This window comes from Poecile atricapillus, chromosome 16 (assembly GCF_030490865.1).
Source record: "Poecile atricapillus isolate bPoeAtr1 chromosome 16, bPoeAtr1.hap1, whole genome shotgun sequence".
NCBI lineage: Eukaryota > Metazoa > Chordata > Aves > Passeriformes > Paridae > Poecile > Poecile atricapillus.
In genome coordinates, this window is record NC_081264.1 from 351,814 (window position 1) to 374,559 (window position 22,746).

Sequence of the window (22,746 nt, forward strand, 5' to 3'; positions counted from 1 at the left end):
AGCATTCTCTGCTTCTCAGTCCCCAAGGTAAGAGCTAATTTCCCACTGAGCTTTGCCATTAAGTTATCAAAGCAAATGAGAGTTTATTGTCAGAGCAGAAGTGTTTGATGAGCAATGGGGGGAGTTAATGAACAGGGGTCCTTCCACAACCTGCTGTCCTTCCTGCTGTCCTTCCATAGCCTGCTGTCCTTCCTGCTGTCCTGCTGTCCTGCTGTCCTGCTGTCCTGCTCTCCTTCCACAGCCTGCTGTCCTGCTCTCCTGCTCTCCTGCTCTCCTGTTCTCCTGTTCTCCTGTTCTCCTGTTCTCCTGCTCTCCTGCTGTCCTGCTCTCCTGCTCTCCTGCTGTCCTGCTCTCCTGACTGCTCTCCTGCTCTCCTGCTCTCCTGTTCTCCTGCTCTCCTGTTCTCCTGCTCTCCTGCTCTCCTGCTCTCCTGCTGTCCTGCTCTCCTGCTCTCCCTCCACAGCACAGCCAGGCATTCTCTGATCTCCGAGCAATCACCATCACTCTGAACAGCCTTGCTGCAGATTTGTGTTTAATCTCCAGAACCTTCTGTGTCCCTGTGCTCCCTGTCATGCTCTGCTTCTCCTGGAGCATCACTCGAAGCTCAGGAGGAGCCCCCGTGGAACAGAACACGTTTTGTTTTCCATAGCAACTGCCAAAGGAGCATGCAGGACAAATATCCCCAGTCAGTCAGACAGACAGGCAGTCAGTCAGTCAGTCAGTCAGTCAGTCAGTCCATCAGTCAGACAGACAGACAGGCAGTCAGTCAGTCCATCAGTCAGACAGTCAGTCAGGCAGTCAGTCAGTCAGTCAGACAGACAGACAGTCAGTCAGTCAGTCAGACAGACAGACAGTCAGTCAGTCAGGCAGTCAGTCAGTCAGTCAGACAGACAGACAGGCAGTCAGTCAGTCAGTCAGGCAGTCAGTCAGTCAGGCAGTCAGTCAGTCAGTCAGTCAGTCAGTCAGTCAGGCAGTCAGTCAGTCAGGCAGTCAGGCAGTCAGTCAGTCAGTCAGGCAGTCAGTCAGACAGACAGACAGGCAGACAGACAGACAGACAGGCAGTCAGTCAGTCAGTCAGACAGTCAGTCAGGCAGTCAGTCAGTCAGTCAGTCAGACAGGCAGTCAGTCAGGCAGTCAGGCAGTCAGTCAGTCAGTCAGACAGTCAGTCAGTCAGACAGTCAGTCAGACAGACAGACAGACAGACAGACAGTCAGACAGACAGACAGACAGACACTGCAGATCTGCTGGGAACAGTCCCAGCTGTGAGACACCACCCTGCAGGACGGGTTCACAGTCACTGCTGCATTTCTCCAGCAGCCAGGAACATGGGATGGGCAGGAGTTTTGGATCAGTCACAGGTTATGCTTTTTGGAAATCCAAAAGCTGTGGCTGCTGAAAGTGTGTGAGACTCCAGAAATGGATGACAGAACAAATTTCCCAGGAGTGCTTGATGATGACCATGGCCAGAAGCCAAAATAATTAAATCCATAGAAAATCATGTGGAAAATGAAAGCAGTTTAAAAGGAAAACAATTGGCCCTGATCCTTACAATAGTGAAGATTTATTCCTTTCTTGAATACAAATGTTCACTTGCTTATTTCCCACAGTGTTTGGTTCTTCCCTGAAATATTCTGGAGCTGCTTTCTAGAGCTAAGAGGGGGAAAAAGGAGACAAGGAAATATTACCCATTTCCATTGCAGGTTTTCTTTAATAGTCTCACAAAAGCAAATTGACCAGAAAATCTGGAGGGATTCATTTGGGTTTTTTAAAAGAAAATAAACTGTAATTTTCTAATGGGTAAAGGGTTTTTTGTTTTTGCAGTTGTTTTACCATACTGTGCTATTATTAGGGGCCAGTTTGTCTCCAAAGGTAGGACAAAAGAGCAGCAAGAACTGTGGAGGAGAATTTGGTTTCACAGATACCCAGTTTGCCATGAGCAAGCCCTGGGTTGAACAGGTTATGGTCTTAGTTCCACCTCTAGGTCAAAGATATCAAATAATTGACAAATATGATTGTAAAGTCAGATACAGGAGCAACAGGATAATCCAGCCTTGGCTGCCCTGGGTGCTCTGCATGTCTGAAACCAGTCTGATCCTTCAGACTCCTCTGCTAGCACAGAACTAACTCTGCTGGGCTCAGCCCAGGGGAAGGCACTGCTTGTGACAGATTATTCCCAAAAATCTCCTTTGTGTCTCCAAGGACAAAGAAATGCCAGTGTCTCAAAGGGTCAGATGCTGCATTATATCTGATTGTATCTGATTATCTCTGATTCCATCTCCAGTGTTTCATCCCCTTTCCAAGCTCCCAGTGCAGCTCTCCCACCTCATGACAGAATTCCGAACACTGTCCCGAGGCAAACTGTCAGTGTGAGACATGAATCTGCAGCAGCCCAACTCTCACTACTTTTAATTGGCTAAATCTCTACAAGTCATCTTGAAACAATACTCTGAAAATCAGTCTTATTGAGCTACTCACAGCCATCTCAATCTTTTTTATAGCTGTCATATCATGTGGTGAAAATGTCTGTTTTCCCAGCAGCAAGCTGAGATGACAGAGGCAGCGCTAATAAAGAGGGAATGTCACATTTCAGCAGTTCTGGGAAGGACCCCACAGCGCTGCCTTCTCCTTCCATAGCAGGAGCTGTGAGGGAAGCACTCACACGACAGGAATACTGATGGGGAACACACACTGCTCAGAAAGGACACGCAGGGCAGAAGAAAGGGTGCATCAAAAACAAAGAGAGAGAAACCACAAGCAGACAGACCTTTCAAAAACCTCTGGGCCAAAAGAAAGCAAAGGAGAGTGTGGCAGTGACATCTATTCTGCCTTGCCAGACCAGGAGGGTAACGTGGATGGGGCCTTTTTAACCTAAAATCTCCAAGACTTGTCCAAAGCACAGGATTGCATAGAGCTAGCTTCATTTAATTAATTATAACTGTAATGAAACACAGTTTATAGACCTGCTTTTATAAAGCTGCAGTCAGTGATGAAAACCCATCATGATTAATTCTGTTTTCCTTACTCCAGGATGTCAAAGCAGGCACACCATATGCTAAAATATGAAGTAGCCTCTACTCTGTGCTCCGTGTGTCGTGTTGGGTTTGAGTTTTCAAGAAAAGTGTGGTTCTTTGGAAAGACTGGAGGCAAGCACCAACAATTATTGGTAATCTAGAAAATACAGCCTGTCAGAAATGGCCCAGGCTCCAATTGCTCCTTTCTCAAACTGTCCTTGCAGAAACATCAAGTTTTCAAGAGAAAAAAAAGCTTCTGAGCTTGTTACTCCCTGAAGAGACTCAAACCCCCCGCTTTTACCAGTCAAAGTGATTTCCTTCTACACACATTTCCAAATTGTCAGTGGCAATTACACAGCCATTTAGCACTCCCCAGCTGACACCAAGTGCACAGCTTGGTGCTTCTGTGGCCCTGGAACACCCAGAAAAAGCAGCTCTGGGAATCTGTGGGTTTGGCAAGCATTTCTGCCTTTTAATTTGGTATCAGCGAGACCTATATTTTAATTTAGGATGACAAAGTAACGATCACGTCAAATCACGAAAAAAATTTTTGTGGAATAACATTCACCCCCTGAGGAGCTGCATTCTGAAAATGATCTCTTGACCCAAGCAGTCTCTCCAGTGACCTTTAATTATGCAACGACACCAACAGAACAATCATTCTCCCGTTTCCAAGGCAGCGGCAGCAGCGAGCAGCAAAGGACCAAGGTCAGGCGTACAAACCGAGGAAGAAAAGTCATTTTCTGTGCAATGTGCAATGGTTCACATGAGCTTTAACTGCAGCAGTGGCAAATAAATACCTGTACCCTTGCCTGGGCACCTGTCTCAAATGTACACACCGGGAAAAAAGAAACAGGACTGCAAGGATTGCTGGAGCCCAGCTGCAACCCCTTGCATTTATTACAGACCTGAAGAGAGCACCTCAAAGTTTAAAAGCATTTTTGATACTAAGACAGTGTCTTTATTGTAATTACCTGTATTTTCCATTTATTTAATTTTATTTTCAGAGTGCTTCATTGGGCAAATATGTAAATGACACTTAGCTACGAGCTGTGTCAGACTGGGCAGTGATTTACAAGTTGCCCAGAGCTCTGCACAAGGCACATGCTTAAATAACATTTATATTCTGCAATGCCACAACTAGAATATTTGCTCTTATTATTCTGCATAAAGCTGACACAGAGTTCCAGGATTATAAATTGGAGCCAAGGGTGTAAATGAAGCAGTTGAAGCAAACTCTTGAGGTTATTGCTGTTCACAGGGAATTGTCCCATTTTGTGATGAACGAGCAGCGTTTAATTGTTACTCTGGAACCAGGCACCAAGCTGTGACTCACAGCCCCGTCCTCCCACCAGCACTTTCATGGCTTAAAATCTGATATTAAAAAATGGAAAACTAAATCCAGCTAGGACATTTTAAAAACAAATGAATGTGAACTTCAAAGCTACAGATTTTCAAAACTTGAAATTACTGTTGTTATAATTCTAGAAGGAGAGAAGCTATCCTCTAAGAACTTTGGCAGCAGGGAGGGGACAGTGGAGTGACAGCAGCACTCAGTGTTCCCAGATGTGCCAACAACAGCCTCCACCTGGCTCCTCTCCTCCTGGCACCCTGTGTGCCACAAAGGACTCATCAGGAGTGATCCAGCCTCAGGCAAGGGGCCAGCAGAGAGTTTTGTTCTCATTAAATGCTGTGCAAACCCTGGTTTGTCTTAAGGAGACCCCATCAGATCCCCCAGGCTCCTGCAGAGGACAGACTCCACCTGCAGCCACTGCCCTTGGAATGTGTCAGGTCAGAGTCAGGAACCTGATCCAGCCACAGGTCAATAAATACAACACAAGCTTGCAGGCATTCCCATCTAGACAGGATGATAAAAGCTGGAGGGTGGCCCCTCCTCTCGTACCCTTCACCTCCATCACTGATTCTGGTGTGTTCACAGCAAGGTTTCATCACAGGGATTTAATAACCAGGTTTTAATAAACCTTATTCTATCCTGACATTCAGATGTGAAAATAAACATGACTAAGCACATCTAATAAAAATTGTTTTATCTTTATACTCAGAAAAACCAGCACCTCTTAAGGATGAAGTTTTCCCTGTATATTTTGTACCCATATATTTTGTCTTGCTGCCCTTCCTAACACAGAAAGAAACAGGCACAAGTGTCAGAGCTGTTGTTCCTTTGGAGCCAGTACCAACAGGCCCTGGAGCAGCAAATCCTGCTCAAGGAGCAGTGACAGACACAAAAATATTCCCACGAAGGACAGTCCTGGCTCAGAAGGAGACAACCAAGAAAAGAATAAGCTGTGGAAGGACTCAAATGCCATCTGACCCAGCTCAGACAGGGTTGGTTGTCGCTCCTGGCAGCAGAATTAGCCCTGACAGGCAGGGGTACAACCACTTGTGAAAGCTGTTCAAAGGCAGCAGCTCTCCAGGTAATCAGATCCATTGCCTTGCAACTCCCCTCGCATTAAGCTTAAAGATATTTGATTTTTTTCATCACTTTAAGCCTGTTACTATTTGTCCCTGTTTCTCTCTTTTGCAGAGAAGCCTCCTCTCTACAGCTATGCTTTACATACTTTTAATCTTTTAATACTCCTCCCAAAATGGGCCTGAAATGGGCCTGAACAATCCCAGCGTGGCCTGGAGCCTTTCTGCAGCGCTGTGACTCTCAGCATCTGCAGCAAGGAAAGCATGCTCATTACTGTCATTATGGTCTCCAGAAGATTAGCATTTCCTCATTAATACCCTCACTGGCAACATTCAAACCCATGTTATTTTTCCTCTAAAACCCTGAGTCTAATAAGGAGACACCCAAACTGCATTTGTATTTGTCATATTCAATGAGCCAAAAATTTAATTAGGTTGAAGACATTATCATTGGCAGTAGCACTTCAGCTCACTAGTTGTCAGTGCTTAATACTTTCATTTTCATTATTTCCTTTGTTACCAGTCAACTCTCCTCCTTCCAGCAGTTTCTCAGAGGTGCATCACTCATGCTGTTTGAAGCCATGTTCAGTGAACACGCTTCCTCACACACAGGGAGGAATTGTGAAGAAAAGGAGCTGCTGAAAGCAGATTTGGCCTGTCACACTGCTCTGTCTAACGGATGGCTCTCCCTTAGCAAATGGAAAAAGCTCTTTCCCTTTTCATTAGAGCACACAAAAGCAGGTGCTCCTGTCTCCGAGGGCTGCGCTGCAAGCATCTGCCACCCAGAAAGGCACAGAAAGGATTTTCTAGTGCTGTGCATTTTGAATCCCTGTAGACTTTCAGAAGAGTTTACAGACTGTAACTTGCTCCTCACCTTCATTGTGGAAGGAGATTAAAGAAAAAAAAAAAAAAAAAGCAAAGCAAAATTCTCTAATGGTATCACAAAGAGGTGGAATTTAGTTAGGGAGGAGATGGTGGTACAGCTTTGGCAGGAGAGCTCTCGTGAGAGCTTCAAGCAATGCTCTGATTGACAAGTACATTCTGTGAGAATGAACAGCTGGGAATAATCCTTAGAACCAGGAGTCTTTGGACACCAAATGACACAAAACAGGAATGGAATCACAAGAACAAAATGCAACCAATATTCAGGAGCTCGCAGAATAAGAGCTGATGTTAAAGCACCGAAGTTATCAGCACTGACTCCTGGGATTTGTGTCCCAGGCAGGAGGTGGCTGGGCTGAAGGGCTGGGGAGTGTTTATAAACGTGGCAGGGAATGGAGCAGTGATTAAATGCAGGAACCACAGAACAGAGCAGTGATTAAATGCAGGAGCAGTTTGGCTGAGCAGGCTCTGATCGATGGCTCTGCCCCAGCTGCTGCAGAACTGCCCTGGTGCACCAGGGAAGGGCTTTCTGTGCACGGCCACCCAAGGGAGGAACAGATCTGCACTAAAGCTCACAACTCCCTTTTCAGTTTCACGTGCAGGGCTTTGTGATGCATTAAAAAATGCAGCTGGAACTACCACAGCAGCTGACATGACTGACTGACTGTGCTGAGGTTTTCCTGGAGCCCTGTTTTGCTCCCGTTGGCTACAGCTGCTGCCATTTTCCCCAATCTTCAGTCATTAATTTAAGTAAACAGAAAACATTTTTTTTCAAATAAAGAACTGTTTTACTATTTCACTGAGTTTGAGGGATGAAGAAAATAATAAAATGAAAGAAAGATAGGGCAAAAAGCTAAGAATTATTTCTAATTTTTCTGTAATTGCTTTCTCCATGGATGATTATGATAGCTATCACTCCCGGTTCACTGAGTGCTGAAGTGTACAGTTTATAAAAAAGACAGAGATTTTTCCAACTCATTGGACCATTTCAGAGTAAGCAGTGAGAATGTATTTAATAAGAGTTGGTCTTGGCAGTTTATTCAAGAAAAGTAAATGAAACTCTCTCTTCTGGACAGGAGAATGCAGAAGTGAAGTGGCTGGGAAATCACAGGGGATTGGATAAACGTGGTGTCTTTGCTTCTAAACTAAACCCACTATTCCTGCAGAACAGAGACAAGCTGGGCATTCCTTCCTCTGCTGCAATCAATATCCATCAGTGCCAAACAGATCTTTGAGAATTCTTTGTGTTATACCTGAACCCCTGTAGTCGAGGGAACTCAGGCAGTCAGATTATTACCTGTGCTAAAGGTAATCAGGCAAGAGTTGTCCCCATGGGGAAAGAAATGTTCACATTTCTAACACTGCCACATTGGGGATCTTTTCTCACTGTACCAGAGAAGTCACTTGGCATGCAAAAAACAATGAGACTTTGAAAGGTGAGGCAGGAAGCAAAAAAAACTTATTTAGACCCTCATAGTCAATGAATGTGCTGAGTAGAGTTAAGTCTTTAGATGCAGCAAAAATAAGTAAGGAAAAGAGTTCAAATGGTTCATAACTCAGAAATGTAATCATGTGCCTTTTCAAGCACATGAGCAATTCCATTAAACTAATCTGCCTTAATTGCATTAAGCTTAGAGAGGCTACTCATATGCTTAAACTCAAATATATGATTAGTTATGTCCCTGAAAACAGAATGGAGAATTCAAACAAATCCTGCATGTATGCATTTAAATGTTTCAAGGTATTAGATTCAGCATTCTATAAACTAAAACATTTAAATTAGCTTTCTGGCAGAAAATCTGTTCCCTGGATGCAAAACATTCTCATTAAGCCACAACTGAATTATTGCTCAAAATTATTTTGCTGAGAGTCAATAGCTAATCCTCTGATAAAAGGCTCAAGAATAATCAATCACAACTAAAGGAAAAGATCGTATTCTGTATATTTGTTCAATATGCTTCAAAAACAATACAAAAAGCATGTTCTTAAGTAAATTCAAGTAATAAATAGGAGATGATAATAATTCTTTGCTCAGCTCTTTCCAGTAAACTGCTCCTGCAGAATTAAAGTTTCAGACACTAAAAATGTAGCTATTTTCACACACATAGGAAAATTACTACAGTGACCAAATATTTACTGTTCAGACTGTCACAGGAGTCTACTATGCTTTAATTAGTGTCTCTGGTCAAAAACTGTTTAATTGTCTTCATTTAGCCTTAAATTACTGGGTATTTTGCAATTCATGTATCATAAAAGCTTAGTCTTTTATGTTGCTTGTTAAATTCATTTTAGGGGCACTATTTTTATTTACTTTATTTTTATTTACTTTAAGGAAAAAAGGATGAGCACACCAGTGGCAGTGAAAGCAGAACACGATGTTCAGCAGGATGCTCTTCTCTGTGACAAGCAACATCTGAACCTGAAGAGATCGATAAGCCAATAACTGCACTTTGTTCTGGGGGAAATGTGAATGGGGAAGATGATTAATAAATTAATTTTATGACACTAAAAGGAATTTTGTTCACAATTTCCTTTTCTGTTTTGGCTTTTAAACCTGAAGTTTGTCAGATGCTGCCTTCCGAGCAGAGCACTGGCTCACGCTGTGCATGTTCTGCAGTCACGTTTGAGTCAGCATTCGAGAGGACCTGTTGCCATATGGAAAATCAGGAACAATTACTCTAAATAATTACATCAGTTTACTGCTGTTTGTTGCCAAGAGAAACAAGCCTTGCTGGTAATATCCACTTGCATTGCCAAGCAACTTAATTTTTCAGAAATTAAAGATGCTCCAGCACTAAGCACTTCTCTAGCAATAAACACCCGTTCTAGCTGATACCATCACGGCCCAAAACGCGTCTTTGTTCTCAGCATTTCCTCAGCTGATCTCTGCTCAGTCATGGGCTGAGTCTCACACCTGGCCTGAGCCATGGTGGTGTCTGAGCACACCTGGGATTTCCTCTGCCTTTGGGGAGGAATCAGAGCTTTTTGGGGAGATGAACATTTAACAAACACCAGCTGCAGCAGGAGCTGTTCCTGCAGGGACCAGGGGTGCAGTGGACATGGTGTCAGCTTTGCTGAGCTCAGGAGCTGAGAGGAGAGAGCCAGGGCAGGTCCTGTCCCATCCAGGCTCCACAGCAATGGAATTTAGTCCTTGTTGGAGTGTTTTAAAAGACTTGTTGGAGTGTTTTAAACGTGCTTTGGCAGCAGAGCCTGGCCAGAGGGAGCGTGAGGAGGAGCTGTCCCCTGAGCCCTGCAGGCCGCGGTTTGCAGGCCGCAGCAGCTGCTCGGGTTGGAAGCCAGCAATGGCCACAGCAGTGAGGCCACCCTGCCAGGCTGATGTGGGAGCTGGCCTGGGCCACCAAGGATGGAGGTGGCACTGGCAGCTCCTCGTGCTCCTGCCCCAGCCCCTGGCCATGGCTGCAGGCCCTCAGCTCGCTGTGGCTGCCCAGGAGCTGCCATGGCTGGGCTGCTGCACACAGAGCTCGCTGTCTCATCGTGCTGGCCGCTCACATTTCATCCCAGCTTGAGGAGACAGCTCTGCCTTCCCTCCTTTTTACTGCCCAAGTTTATTGGACTGAGCGGGTTCCACAGCTCCTTGTGAGCCCTGCAGCTCTCGTTTTCTGCCTTTGGCTTTCTGACACCACAGGCACAGCTCCAACAGAGCCATTTTTGCTCACTGCCCACTCGGCTGCTGCAAACAGCCTTGACACGGTGCCAAAGCTCTCCTGCCTCACCAAACCACACCAGGCTGCTTTGATCCAGCTCTGGATTGTGACAAGGGCTGGAGAAATTCTTCCCAACACGGCCCAGTTTTGCCCACAGTGAATATCAGTGAGGTGCAGCACTCACGGATGCCTGGCAGCCCCTTTATTTGAGGCTCACAGTTCACAAAGCGCTCTGCAGCCTTCCTCCCCAAGCCAGCTGAACTTGTTGATTCCAAAACTACCCTGCAGTCCTTCCTCACAGAAACTATAGAGCCTTTCTGCTTCTCTGGTTTCTCTGTGTTTGTCACTGATTCCTTTTGTGCTTATCCACCCTCCTGGGTGAAGAACCTGCAATCAGCTCCCAGGAGCCCGGAACGAAAAACTTCCCGTGCACCTGGCAGATCAGAACCCTGCTCCGCTTTGTGCTCTTATATTTTGGAAGATACATGGAAGGTTTTCACACTAAACCTTAAAGAGGGTGCTACAAAGGCCTTATAATTATCTTTTTTTCCAGTAGACTGGTTACTTTCTCCATGACATCCTCTGTACATAAACCTCTAATTCATCATGCCTCACTGCTATGCTAAATCAGGGTATAAACACCTTCCAAGATCTGATATGAACATTTATTTATGCTCTTCTCATTTCAAACTTCCTTTGAGGATCCATTTCTGTAATGATATCTACAGAAGAACTATTCTCTATGTTCTGTTTAACTTCTATTGTATTTTGTTGACTGAATTTAGTTCTCTGAGGAAAGCTGTTCTATCACAGCATATTTCCACTTACTAACTTAATGGTTTGAGTTCTCAGATGCATCAGCCCTCTAATAATCACTTTTTTCCCTGTTGTAACTTTTGTTAGGTCAAATCCTGAAACTGTAAAGTGAAAATGACATGGCACCTCTTAGCCAGGGTACCTGGAAAAGTCTCATTTTCAGTACAGAGTTACACCATTCCAAATCTACAGCTGATAATATTTGGGCTAAGAACATTTACTCCTCATTAAAGGCACTACCTCTTATTCCTAGACCAATCATTCATAAAATTATTTACTTATGTGCACACACAGAGGTTTTTTTTATAAAAGAAGTGTTAATGTGCAGGGTACAGTGTGCATTGAATCAATTCCTTGCAGTAAGTAAAAGTATCTCTTAAGTGTATGTGCTCCATATCCAAGTACATGGAACAGTTTCTGAGCTCCTTTGGACCTATGGAGTTGTGTCTTTGTCTTTGAACTTCTGACAGTGTATAAAAATTGGCATTGACAATATACAGTTATTTGCTTCCTGAGTTTCTATATTTCATTTGTATTTCTGAAGGTCACAGGAGCTCAGCCAAACCTGAAAGTCATTTTAATTCCCAGGCTTCTCATTTCACTACAGTGTAATTATCTTATAGATTTTTGTGTAGACTTATTTACTGTTTTTCTTTTTCTGTTGGATAAGTGTACAATAACTAAACTAACTTCAATTAGGTAATTGTCACCAATATTTAAAATGAATGGCATTTTCAAAATTACATAAGTAATCCAAGCATAAAAATTATTCTTTATGATACCATTTCAGAACAGTGGCACCAAATCCTTATCATACAATAACCTGTGCCTCAGAAACATTAAATACAAGCCATCAGCACATTTCTATTCTATCTAAGTTCCATATTCTTTAATTTATATACAGTGTCATTTCTCTATTTGGACTAAAGCATCTTTAGGAGACACAAATTCAACATCTTAATTTAGCCTCGATATATTAAATTATCTTCTTAGCTACACTCATGTAATCTCTATATATATTTCAGAAATCAGAATTTGTCCTTGTATATTCAGAGGTAGCTTTGTGTCTGCCTTACATTTTCCCCTCCAGACTTGCCAGTGCTATTTTAAAATGATTAACTCTCAGAGGCCAGCACCCCAAGAGGCTCAAGGCACTGTAATACAAAGATCTGCTTGAATTTAGGCACACATTTAAATCCAGTGTAAGTCTGTGTGCCTTGCAGTGTCAAGAGAGTCTAAAACATAAGCATATGCCTAAACATTATACTGAACTGGGGCTAGAAACAAGGCCTGTCCTTAGAAGGAGCAGAAGAGTTGCAATAAGCCAGTACAGATTAATGAAGCCCTGTGAAATTCAGCTTTTGACTACAGCAGGAAGAGGAAAGTCTCCATTAATGAAAGGGAAAATAATGAATCAGCAAGTGCTGGAGACTGTAATAGGCAGGGAAGCACTTCAGCTCCTGCTGAAGCACAGGTTTCACCCCGTGCAGCATTCAGCTTTATTTAAATATGATTTATTTTAGTGGTGAACTGGCTGCATTCAAGTGGAGAATACCTTCAACAGTATTTGCTTTTTACTGAAGAGGAATGGTGTCAGTGCTCTGGGGGAAGGCCACGGTGTAACATTGCTCGTGTGAGATTGCTGTTATCATTCAATGAGAGAAACTTACTTGAAGGCATTAGCATCTCCATGGACCTTGTAGTTGTCTGCACTGATTCTGGAGATGACTCTTGTGACAGCAATGAGAATGCCAATATTGACCTGGAGGAGGAAAAGGAGGAACAAGACTCGGTCAGGAAAGCAAGCTGAGTCTGAGGTGCAGGATGCCCTGGAGGGTGTTGTAAATCACTACAGGAAACAGAAGCTTTCTGTGTTGTCTTTCTTTGGCAGAAGGGGTTTGCAGGGTTGGACTGGTGTGGTTTGCCTGGTGCCAATGATTTCCACCCCACAGTGGGAAGCTGCTGCTTTTCTCTTTCCTTCAGGAGCACCCTTGGCTGCTCAGGAGAAGCCTGGCTCTGTGCATCGCCTCACAGCCAAGGTGCTCAGGATCCCCAGCACACAAATAAATACCCTGGCTGTAAATAAATACCCTGCCAGCCAACAAATGTCAGAGAGTTCCTGCAGGAACTTCCTCAGGCGGGGCACGTGGCTGAATTCTCTTTGGTTTTGTGCTCCACGTGCGCACACTTCAGAGAGCACCTTCCCTGCCACACCTCAGGGTGTACAGGCACTGCTTCTCACCACAGCCTGCTTACAGTTTAGCTACACAACTGCTTTAAAGGAGAAATGAGAAAAATATGTTAAATCTGAACTCTTCAAAGGCTCCACTCTTTTTGATGTCAGGTCCAGCAGAAACATCAATAAAATGAAAAGAATTCCCAACAGAAAAGTAGGAAATCTTGAAAAGACTAAGACTGAAAATGTTCAACAAAAGAAAGTTTGTGCTGGAGTCACAGGTGAAGGAAGAGGGAAATCTTAAAGGAAATGTGGCAAAGACTGTCTTGCTGTGCAGAGACCTTGGGTTTAAAGAAAAATAAAAGGTAGACAATGGGAAGGTGAAAGACATATTTTCCCCTTCCTGTCCAAAGTTGCACAAAGCATCAAGAACAAGGGCAGAACAAAACTATCCTGAACTACAGAACAAAAAGAAAGACAAGACTTCAAAAAAGTACTGTTCCTCAGTTAAAACTCAATAATCATCCTCTGCTTTGACATAAATATTCTAACTCTGAGGATAAGAGGGTAAATTAAAGATGTCTAAATTTTATCATAATAATTTCCTTGGCTTTTTTTTTCAAATCTTCTGATCCCTTTTTGAATTTTAGGTTTCTAAGGGCAGATCATCATCTGCTGTAGAATCAGAGCATATCTGTAATAGTTTGTTTTTGCCATGGCTCTTGAGTTTATTCAAAGGATACCCCGTGGAACTGCCAGCTCCTCAATAACAAGTGTACTTGTTGTTCAATCAGCTTTACAGAGATAAGAGGTGAAATTCAATGGTCTTGGGATCACTTTCCCTATTTCTACCAAATCATATTTTGTAAATAACTTCTATAAATCCTTTGAGGTGGTAATGAGCATTTTTGAGAAAGCCATTTCTGTGCTATACTCAGAGCCCTGCAAACTCTCACTCGAACTGGACCACCAGGAAAATAACAATTTACAGGGAAACAAAAGAGGGGCCTTGCCCCTGCAATGCTGTGAATCTCCTCCTCATCCCACCTGCAGCTCTGCCTCTGTGCCCTGCACACAGATGCTCTCAACAGAGCTCCCTTCATTCTGCCCCATCTATGGAAGACACCGAGGCAGCAGATGGCTGCTAACAAACAAAGCCTTCTGCCACAACTTTTAATGTCTTGTGTCAGAAATTCAGGTGCTTTGGCAAGTCGGGATTTTTTTCCACTGAAGACACGTCCCAGGGCAACTTAGGCTGGGCTTAGTTTGGATTGCAAATTAATTGCAAGGATTTTTTGTGAAGCTGCTTTAAGAGGATGATACAGAGGCTTGTGTGCTGTGGATTGGGGTGTGGGGGATTTTTAATCTTAAAACCTTGAGATGTAGGTAGAAGCCAAAAGACCTACACCTAGAAGGAACTCTTTCCTTCATCACATCCCGTGGCTCAAACCCCAAGGAAAGAGAATATTTGCTATGGGATTCCATACAGGGCTGGGAGGTTCTGTGAATTACTGTCCAGAAAAGATGTGTGAGTGTTTCCCCAGTCACACTCCCTCCAGCTCATTCTGCTTTCGGCTCCGTGGGGTCTGGGCTGCCTGTGGGGCTGGGGCAGGATAAAAGGGGATGGGTCTGCCTTGTCTCTGGGGAGTGGGAGTTGAAAGGAACAATCCCCATTTCCCTCACAGCATAATCCTTTTTCTTGGCAGAGACACTGTGGATCGATCTAGTCAAAAACTGCTTTTTGAGAGGTATTTTCTCAGACTTAAATGCTAGTTTATGCAACGGGTGGCTAATTTGTACTGAAAGAACACAGGCACACATGCACAGTGTTTAGCCCTGTTATTTCCCTATGGGCACTAACACATTTTTCAGCTGCAATATCCAATGCCCAGAGAGGTAATTTGTCAGCTCACTCGCTGCTATTCTGGGCAGAGCTGGGCTTAGACTATTTAACAAATTGCTCTACGTGCATCAGCCTTGTTGAGCTCACTCTTTCTGAAAGTATTTGTATCCCTACAAGAACATAATCTGAGCTGCACAAATGTTATCTATCATGAGTTAGAGCCAGACAGTTCAACTCTCTCTGCCAAGCAGCTGCACATGCAAGTTGTTGGAGGCTGTGCTTGCTCAGGTGAGTGAGCATTTCACTACCTGCTGTGTTCTGGTTACCAGCACCCTTGGACAGCAGCCTGGAGAGGTTTGGTGTTACTGACTGCACCTCATTTCCTCCTTTGGTGCTGATCAATGGCCAGAAAGCAAGTGCTAACGTGAGGAGGGGACATATGAATATTAGATTATTTTAATTGCTCTCCAATCATTAATATCTACATACCTCTGAGTTTAAACTCACGTGCAGAAGTTCAGAGTGTACCTTCTGCTTGCCAAATAGTTACAGAGGTATGCAATGTTAAACACTAGTTATATATATATATAGCTATATATATAACTATAATATATATATACGGATATATTCCTTGCTTTGGCTTGTGAGCAGGATTTGTGGGGGTTTTCTGTGTGATGAAATCTGGGCAAGTTTCTCTGTGCTATTTCTTTAATGTCCATGCCTCTGAAAATCTACATAAAGCTTTAAATGTAACCTGGTTTCACGGATCAGTGAGTCTATTGCATCTTCAGGCTTTCAATCTGACACCAGGGCCTGCAGGAAACACTGTAGGTAACCTGGTCAATAAAAGTATCAGAAGCAGAGCTGAGGAGGTGCTGCTCTCACAGAGGTCTCTGCAAACACTCCTGACTCCTGGAGTAATCGCTGTGGTGTAGCTACAAATGACTGCAATTTAATGTGTGAGCATCGTGAGCTGCTGTGGAGTGTTCGTGTGCCAGCGCTGGAGCTGTGACCCTGCTCCCTCCCCAGGAAAGGGACAGCTCATTAGAGCTGGCACAGGGGCTGTGACAGCCCCTGAGCCCAGCAAACTCACCTGAACATCCCAGAGCAGCCAACCTGAGCCCTGCAAACTCACCTGAACATCCCTGAGCAGCCAACCTGAGCCCAGCAAACTCACCTGAACATCCCAGAGCAGCCAACCTGAGCCCAGCAAACTCACCTGAACATCCCTGAGCAGCCAACCTGAGCCCAGCAAACTCACCTGAACATCCCAGAGCAGCCAACCTGAGCGCTGCAAACTCACCTGAACATCCCTGAGCAGCCAACCTGAGCCCAGAAAACTCACCTGAACATCCCTGCCCTGCCCAACCTGCCCAACCTGAGCGCTGCAAACTCACCTGAACATCCCAGAGCAGCCAACCTGAGCCCAGAAAACTCACCTGAACATCCCTGAGCAGCCAACCTGAGCCCTGCAAACTCACCTGAACATCCCTGCCCTGCCCAACCTGTGCCCAGCAAACTCACCTGAACATCCCAGAGCAGCCAACCTGAGCCCAGCAAACTCACCTGAACATCCCTGCCCTGCCCAACCTGAGCCCAGCAAACTCACCTGAACATCCCTGAGCAGCCAACCTGAGCCCAGAAAACTCACCTGAACATCCCTGCCCTGTCCAACCTGAGCCCTGCAAACTCACCTGAACATCCCTGCCCTGCCCAACCTGAGCCCTGCAAACTCACCTGAACATCCCTGAGCAGCCAACCTGAGCCCAGCAAACTCACCTGAACATCCCTGCCCTGCCCAACCTGAGCCCAGCAAACTCACCTGAACATCCCTGCCCTGCCCAACCTGCCCAACCTGAGCCCTGCAAACTCACCTGAACATCCCTGAGCAGCCAACCTGAGCCCAGCAAACTCACCTGAACATCCCTGCCCTGCCCAACCTGCCCTACCTGAGCCCAGCAAACTCACCTGAACATCCCTGCCCTGCCCAACCTGAGCCCTGCAAACTCACCTGAACATCCCAGAGCAGCCAACCTGAGCCCTGCAAACTCACCTGAACATCCCTGAGCAGCCAACCTGAGCCCTGCAAACTCACCTGAACATCCCTGCCCTGCCCAACCTGAGCCCAGCAAACTCACCTGAACATCTCTGCCCTGCCCAACCTGAGCCCAGCAAACTCACCTGAACATCTCTGCCCTGCCCAACCTGAGCCCAGCAAACTCACCTGAACATCCCTGCCCTGCCCAACCTGAGCCCTGCAAACTCACCTGAACATCCCAGAGCAGCCAACCTGAGCCCTGCAAACTCACCTGAACATCCCTGAGCAGCCAACCTGAGCCCTGCAAACTCACCTGAACATCCCTGCCCTGCCCAACCTGCCCTACCTGAGCCCTGCAAACTCACCTGAACATCCCAGAGCAGCCAACCTGAGCCCTGCAAACTCACCTGAACATCCCTGCCCTGCCCAACCTGCCCTACCTGAGCCCTGCAAACTCACCTGAACATCCCAGAGCAGCCAACCTGAGCCCTGCAAACTCACCTGAACATCCCTGAGCAGCCAACCTGAGCCCAGCAAACTCACCTGAACATCCCTGCCCTGCCCAACCTGCCCTACCTGAGCCCTGCAAACTCACCTGAACATCCCAGAGCAGCCAACCTGAGCCCTGCAAACTCACCTGAACATCCCTGAGCAGCCAACCTGAGCCCTGCAAACTCACCTGAACATCCCTGCCCTGCCCAACCTGAGCCCAGCAAACTCACCTGAACATCTCTGCCCTGCCCAACCTGAGCCCAGCAAACTCACCTGAACATCTCTGCCCTGCCCAACCTGAGCCCAGCAAACTCACCTGAACATCCCTGCCCTGCCCAACCTGAGCCCTGCAAACTCACCTGAACATCCCAGAGCAGCCAACCTGAGCCCTGCAAACTCACCTGAACATCCCTGAGCAGCCAACCTGAGCCCTGCAAACTCACCTGAACATCCCTGCCCTGCCCAACCTGCCCTACCTGAGCCCTGCAAACTCACCTGAACAGAGCTGTCCTACCTGAGCCCAGCAAACTCACCTGAACAGCGCTGTCCTACCTGAGCCCTGCAAACTCACCTGAACAGCGCTGTCCTACCTGAGCCCTGCAAACCAAGCCCCAGGGGACAAAATCAGGTTTGTGAGCACTGCAGGGACAGGGCTGTGGGGCAGGCTGGTGCCTCCCCAGCCCCTGAAGGGTGACAGTCACACCCTGTTCCAACACAGCCTCTGCTCCCTGCTCACCCTCTCCCCTGGGGACACTCCACAGCTTCAAGCAGCAGCGGGCTGGAATTGGGGTTTCATCTTTCACTGGTGTGTGTGAAACACAAAATGCTCTTTGGAGCTGTTTCTGAGAACTGCCAAAACCCCCAGGGGCACTTGGTATCACATAGCAGGGCTGTCCCACTGTTTTATGTCCTATCTTTGTCTTTGAATAATGAAATTAACAGTGTGAGAATTAATATACATGAACTAATGCACACCCATGCACAACACAAACATTCAGAGCAGGAATCATGAATTTCTGGAGCATTCAGGAGTGCTGTTTGACTGGGCTGGCACAAGGTGTGAGCCCAGCCCCTGGGCCAGTCCTGCAGTGGGGCTGGCACCAGGAGCAGCAGCTGCTGTGGTTGTACCTACCAGAATTACAAACATCGCTGGTGCCACAAAAGCCCAGATTGCTCCATTCTCCAGCGAGAGCCAGCAGCTGCAGGGGAAGATCAGAGTTGGTTTGGAGGAAACACACAGTCATTTAATTAGTTATGATACTAATTTAAAAACACCCCAACTTCTAAAACAGCTAAGAGAGAGTGCAAAAAGACTGATGAATTTTGAAAGCGAGAGAGGGAACGGCACATCAGGAAAAAGCTCCTTTTCCCCTCACACTCCAGGGATGCCAGGTGGGATCTGGTGGATTTGTCACACAGTGACACCTCTCTGCCCCAGCCCACCTCCACAGGAGTGCAGAGATGGGGAGGGAGGAGGTGTTTTGTTTGCAGTTTGTTGTCCTGGTATCCTCGGCCACAGGCAGGCATTTCAGCTCTGGAGCACTGTGAAATGTCTCACTGGAGTGAATCTGTCTCACTGCAGCCAGAGACAAACCAAAGCCCTCCCTGCCTCTCCTGGTGGGGAGGGGGCTGGCAAACACAGCCTCACAGGCCCTTCTTCCAGCCCTGAAGAGATGAACCTGTTTACTGTGAACTTATTTAGGATTAAATCCTATGGTGTTCTTTCAGATAAATTTGCTCTTCTTTTCATAAATTAGAAAGGAAATTAATTTTCAAAGTTTTGGACATTATCCATTCCAGATTTCAGGTGTGCAGCTGCAGTTTTCTCCAGAAGATTGAATCTTTAATCAACAATTACTCTCATCTCAGTGCAGATTTTCCCCCCTTGGGCAGGGAGCTCACTGAGGAGCTCTTCAGTGAAAAGCAGGAAAAACATCTCAGGAGCTCTTTGTGCATCATCTCTGTGAAAACCAGGCTTGGGGCCTCTATGTTTAACAATATATCCACACAAAGTCATCCTTTTGCAGACTCTCCCCCTGCTCCCCAGGAGGATCTTGCAGCACCACAGCCCAGTTAACACATTTACAGATTTCCTCCACACCGCATTTTCATCCTTCCTGCACCTGCAGGGAGGGTTTTTCGTACTCACTTGCCACTTTCTCCATAGCTGTCCAGGGACGAGGCTGCAGAAATGACACAGATCAGCAGTGGGCAGCCTGCAGGAAGGCAGATGCAGTATTAAGAATAAAAGCACATCTTCCAGTAAGCCCTGCAAGTTCTGCTAAATTTTCTATAAACAGAACAGCTCAGAGTCATTTTCAAATTAAGTCTAACTTGACATCCAACATGTTTTAATCAACTGATGTCAGACAAACAAAATGACTTTTTAATAGAGTACTAGTTTAACTGTTAAACTGAATTAGTGCTAATTCCTTGTGAATCACAGTCCTCTTTAAGCCTGGCTTTGGTTTATGGACTCTCTGCCTCTTGCTGCCCAAGCACTGACAATGTGAAGCAATGTCAGCCTCATTTTAACCACTTTCCCTCAGGGAAGTGCATTTTTGCTCAAGAGTTCAGAACATCTTAGACAGGAGAGCAGAGTTTCTCTCAGGGTGCATGAAGAGCAGGTGAGAGGACAAGAGTGGTGACATTTGGTTATCCAGAGCATCACACCCAGCAGCAAGAGACAGAAGCAAACTCAGACCGTCCCAGCTGCCCACTCAAGGCTGATTTTAACATAAATATGTCAAAGGTCTGCAAGATTATTACACACAGGCAATTCTGCTCCTGATCCACAGGAATTCCACACAGACAATTCTGCTCCCGATCCACAGGAATTACACACAGGCAATTCTGCTCCCGATCCACAGGAATTACACACAGGGAATTCTGCTCCTGATCCACAGGAATTACACACAGACAATTCTGCTCCTGATCCACAGGAATTACATGAATACAAAGAGGCAATTCTGCTCCTGGTGACACAGGAATTACACACAGACAGACAATTCTGCCCCTGATCCACAGGAATTCCACACAGGGAATTCTGCTCCTGATCCACAGGAATTACACACAGGCAATTCTGCTCCTGATCCACAGGAATTCCACACAGGGAATTCTGCTCCTGATCCACAGGAATTCCACACAGGCAGTTCTGCTCCCGATCCACAGGAATTCCACACAGGCAATTCTGCTCCTGATCCACAGGAATTACACACAGACAGACAATTCTGCTCCTGATCCACAGGAATTCCACGAATACACAGAGGCAATTCTGCTCCTGATCCACAGGAATTCCACACAGGGAATTCTGCTCCTGATCCACAGGAATTCCACACAGGCAATTCTGCTCCTGATCCACAGGAATTCCACACAGGGAATTCTGCTCCTGATCCACAGGAATTCCACACAGGGAATTTTGCTCCTGATCCACAGGAATTCCACACAGGGAATTCTGCTCCTGATCCACAGGAATTCCACACAGGGAATTCTGCTCCTGATCCACAGGAATTCCACACAGACAATTCTGCTCCTGATCCACAGGAATTCCATGAATACACAGAGGCAGCTCTGTCCTGGTGTCAGGAGCTGCTCTGGCCCCAGCACTGCCAGGTCCTGGCTCTTCATTCCAGGAGCTGGGGTTTATTGCCAGCAGTTCCAAATACAGTAAAACCCATCCCTTCAAATATTAAATGATTGCCTGTTAATTCCTGGATGATTTAATAAAATGTGACAGTTTGAGCTTTTATCATCTTACAGAATTTAATAAACAGGTCCCAGACAGAGTATTAGACATGATAGCTTAAAGTTGCAATTTTCTTTTTAATTCTTTAAGTTTTTTGCATGAAGGTTTTACAAAATTCTCTGACAGGCAATTTCTGCTTAATTTACTATCATTCTCACAAATTGCCTAAAGTTTTCCACTACTGGCAGAAATATCATTTTTGGAAAAAATATTTTCATTCTTTAATAACTGCAGCTAGAAGCACATTTATAAATATTTATATATTGATATGAATATATATTTATAAATATGGGATATACTCAGTAGTTAAGAAGCTTTGTATTTTGAAAGTTTCTGTGGCTTCTACACATGAAAAAACCCCAAAGAATAATAAAAAAAGCCAAACAACAAAACAGGCTGTAGAAACTTTGTGGTAGACAATTTAAATTAATTTTAGGACATCAATTCTAAAAGGCCAAATATGTCATTTATTGAGAAAGATGAAGCATTAGACACAAATGAAAGTGTATTTCCTTCCAATGATGAAAAGATCTACTTTGCTTGATGGGGATGAGTATATTCTCATTTATATTGAGGAAGTTCATTTTCTATGATTTTCTTCTGCTGTGTTATATCAGATCTGGGCAGAAGTCAAGGACTACATCAACTAACAGCAAATAATGGAATTTATGTCTTTTGACAGCTCAGAACAGTGTCTTCACTCTGTGAGAGTTTCTAAAGGAGGGGAAACTGTCTGAAATGGGAAAACATCCAGAATCACAAACTCTGCCACCAGCATCCTACAAACTGTGGCACAAAATCTTTGCTACAACCACCTCTGCCTGATGTGCTGAATCACCAGGGCAAAGAAACAGTTCTGGGGATTTTTGTACCCAATCAATCAGATGCCTGCTGTGTTCCTGTGTCTGCTAAATCCCTGCCATTTTACAGCCAATAAACCTTGCAGAAAATGGCACATGGGTGTGATATTCCTGCACCTGTCACACAGTGAGGGCAAGGACAGAACCTTCAGCTGCAGAGATCCCTCAGCCTGGGCATTTCCCATTTCCCCAGGGGACTGTGGCCCTCAGGCACAACTGCTGAGAAGGTTTTGAAATGAATGAGGAAAGACACACAAAATAAAAAAGACATACTAAAAACAGGACAAGTAGGTAACTCTTGAAATACATGTATGCTTCACAGCAATACTATCACCCAGATCTGCCTGGTGCCAAATAGGTATTAAATATTTCAACTGTGACTGCAGCAGCTCTGTGTTATGGAAATAATTGTTCTTGCTGTATCTCCCAATGAATTTGGAGGGGAGGGAAGATAATGCATATTTTAACATATTTTGAAACTGTCTGTAATTGCATGGATATTCCTTTTCTACTTTTTGCCACCTGTTCTTTGACTCAGCGTGTGAGGTTCCCTCTCCTTCCGAGTGTGGAGCTTTGCTGGGCACCACTGCTGCTCCCAGGGCTGTGAGAGCAGGAGACCTTCCCCTGCTCCCAGTGCTGGCTCTCCAAATATGCCCAGGGATTATGTTTCATTATTGCACCTAGAAAGGCTTGAACACCCCTGTGCCACAGAACCAATTCTTCATCCCTGGTAATAATACTGGGGTTCTGGGCACTCTGCTGCTCGAAGGATTTCAGGGCACAAAGCA

The 22,746-nt window shown here is 45.3% G+C and overlaps 1 protein-coding gene across 2 annotated transcripts in view; it reads right to left on the reverse strand.

Annotated features, from left to right (window-relative positions):
* Nucleotides 1-22,746, reverse strand: part of ADGRD1 (adhesion G protein-coupled receptor D1) — a 118,227-nt gene that overhangs the window by 11,689 nt on the left and 83,792 nt on the right. For both annotated transcript variants that reach the window (XM_058851764.1, XM_058851763.1), the window contains 3 exons: nucleotides 19,503-19,569; nucleotides 18,486-18,552; nucleotides 12,475-12,566 (listed from right to left, as the gene is read on the reverse strand). In XM_058851764.1, coding sequence (XP_058707747.1) covers nucleotides 12,475-12,566; nucleotides 18,486-18,552; nucleotides 19,503-19,569 — 226 coding nt within the window. The remainder of the gene's footprint in view (nucleotides 1-12,474; nucleotides 12,567-18,485; nucleotides 18,553-19,502; nucleotides 19,570-22,746) is intronic.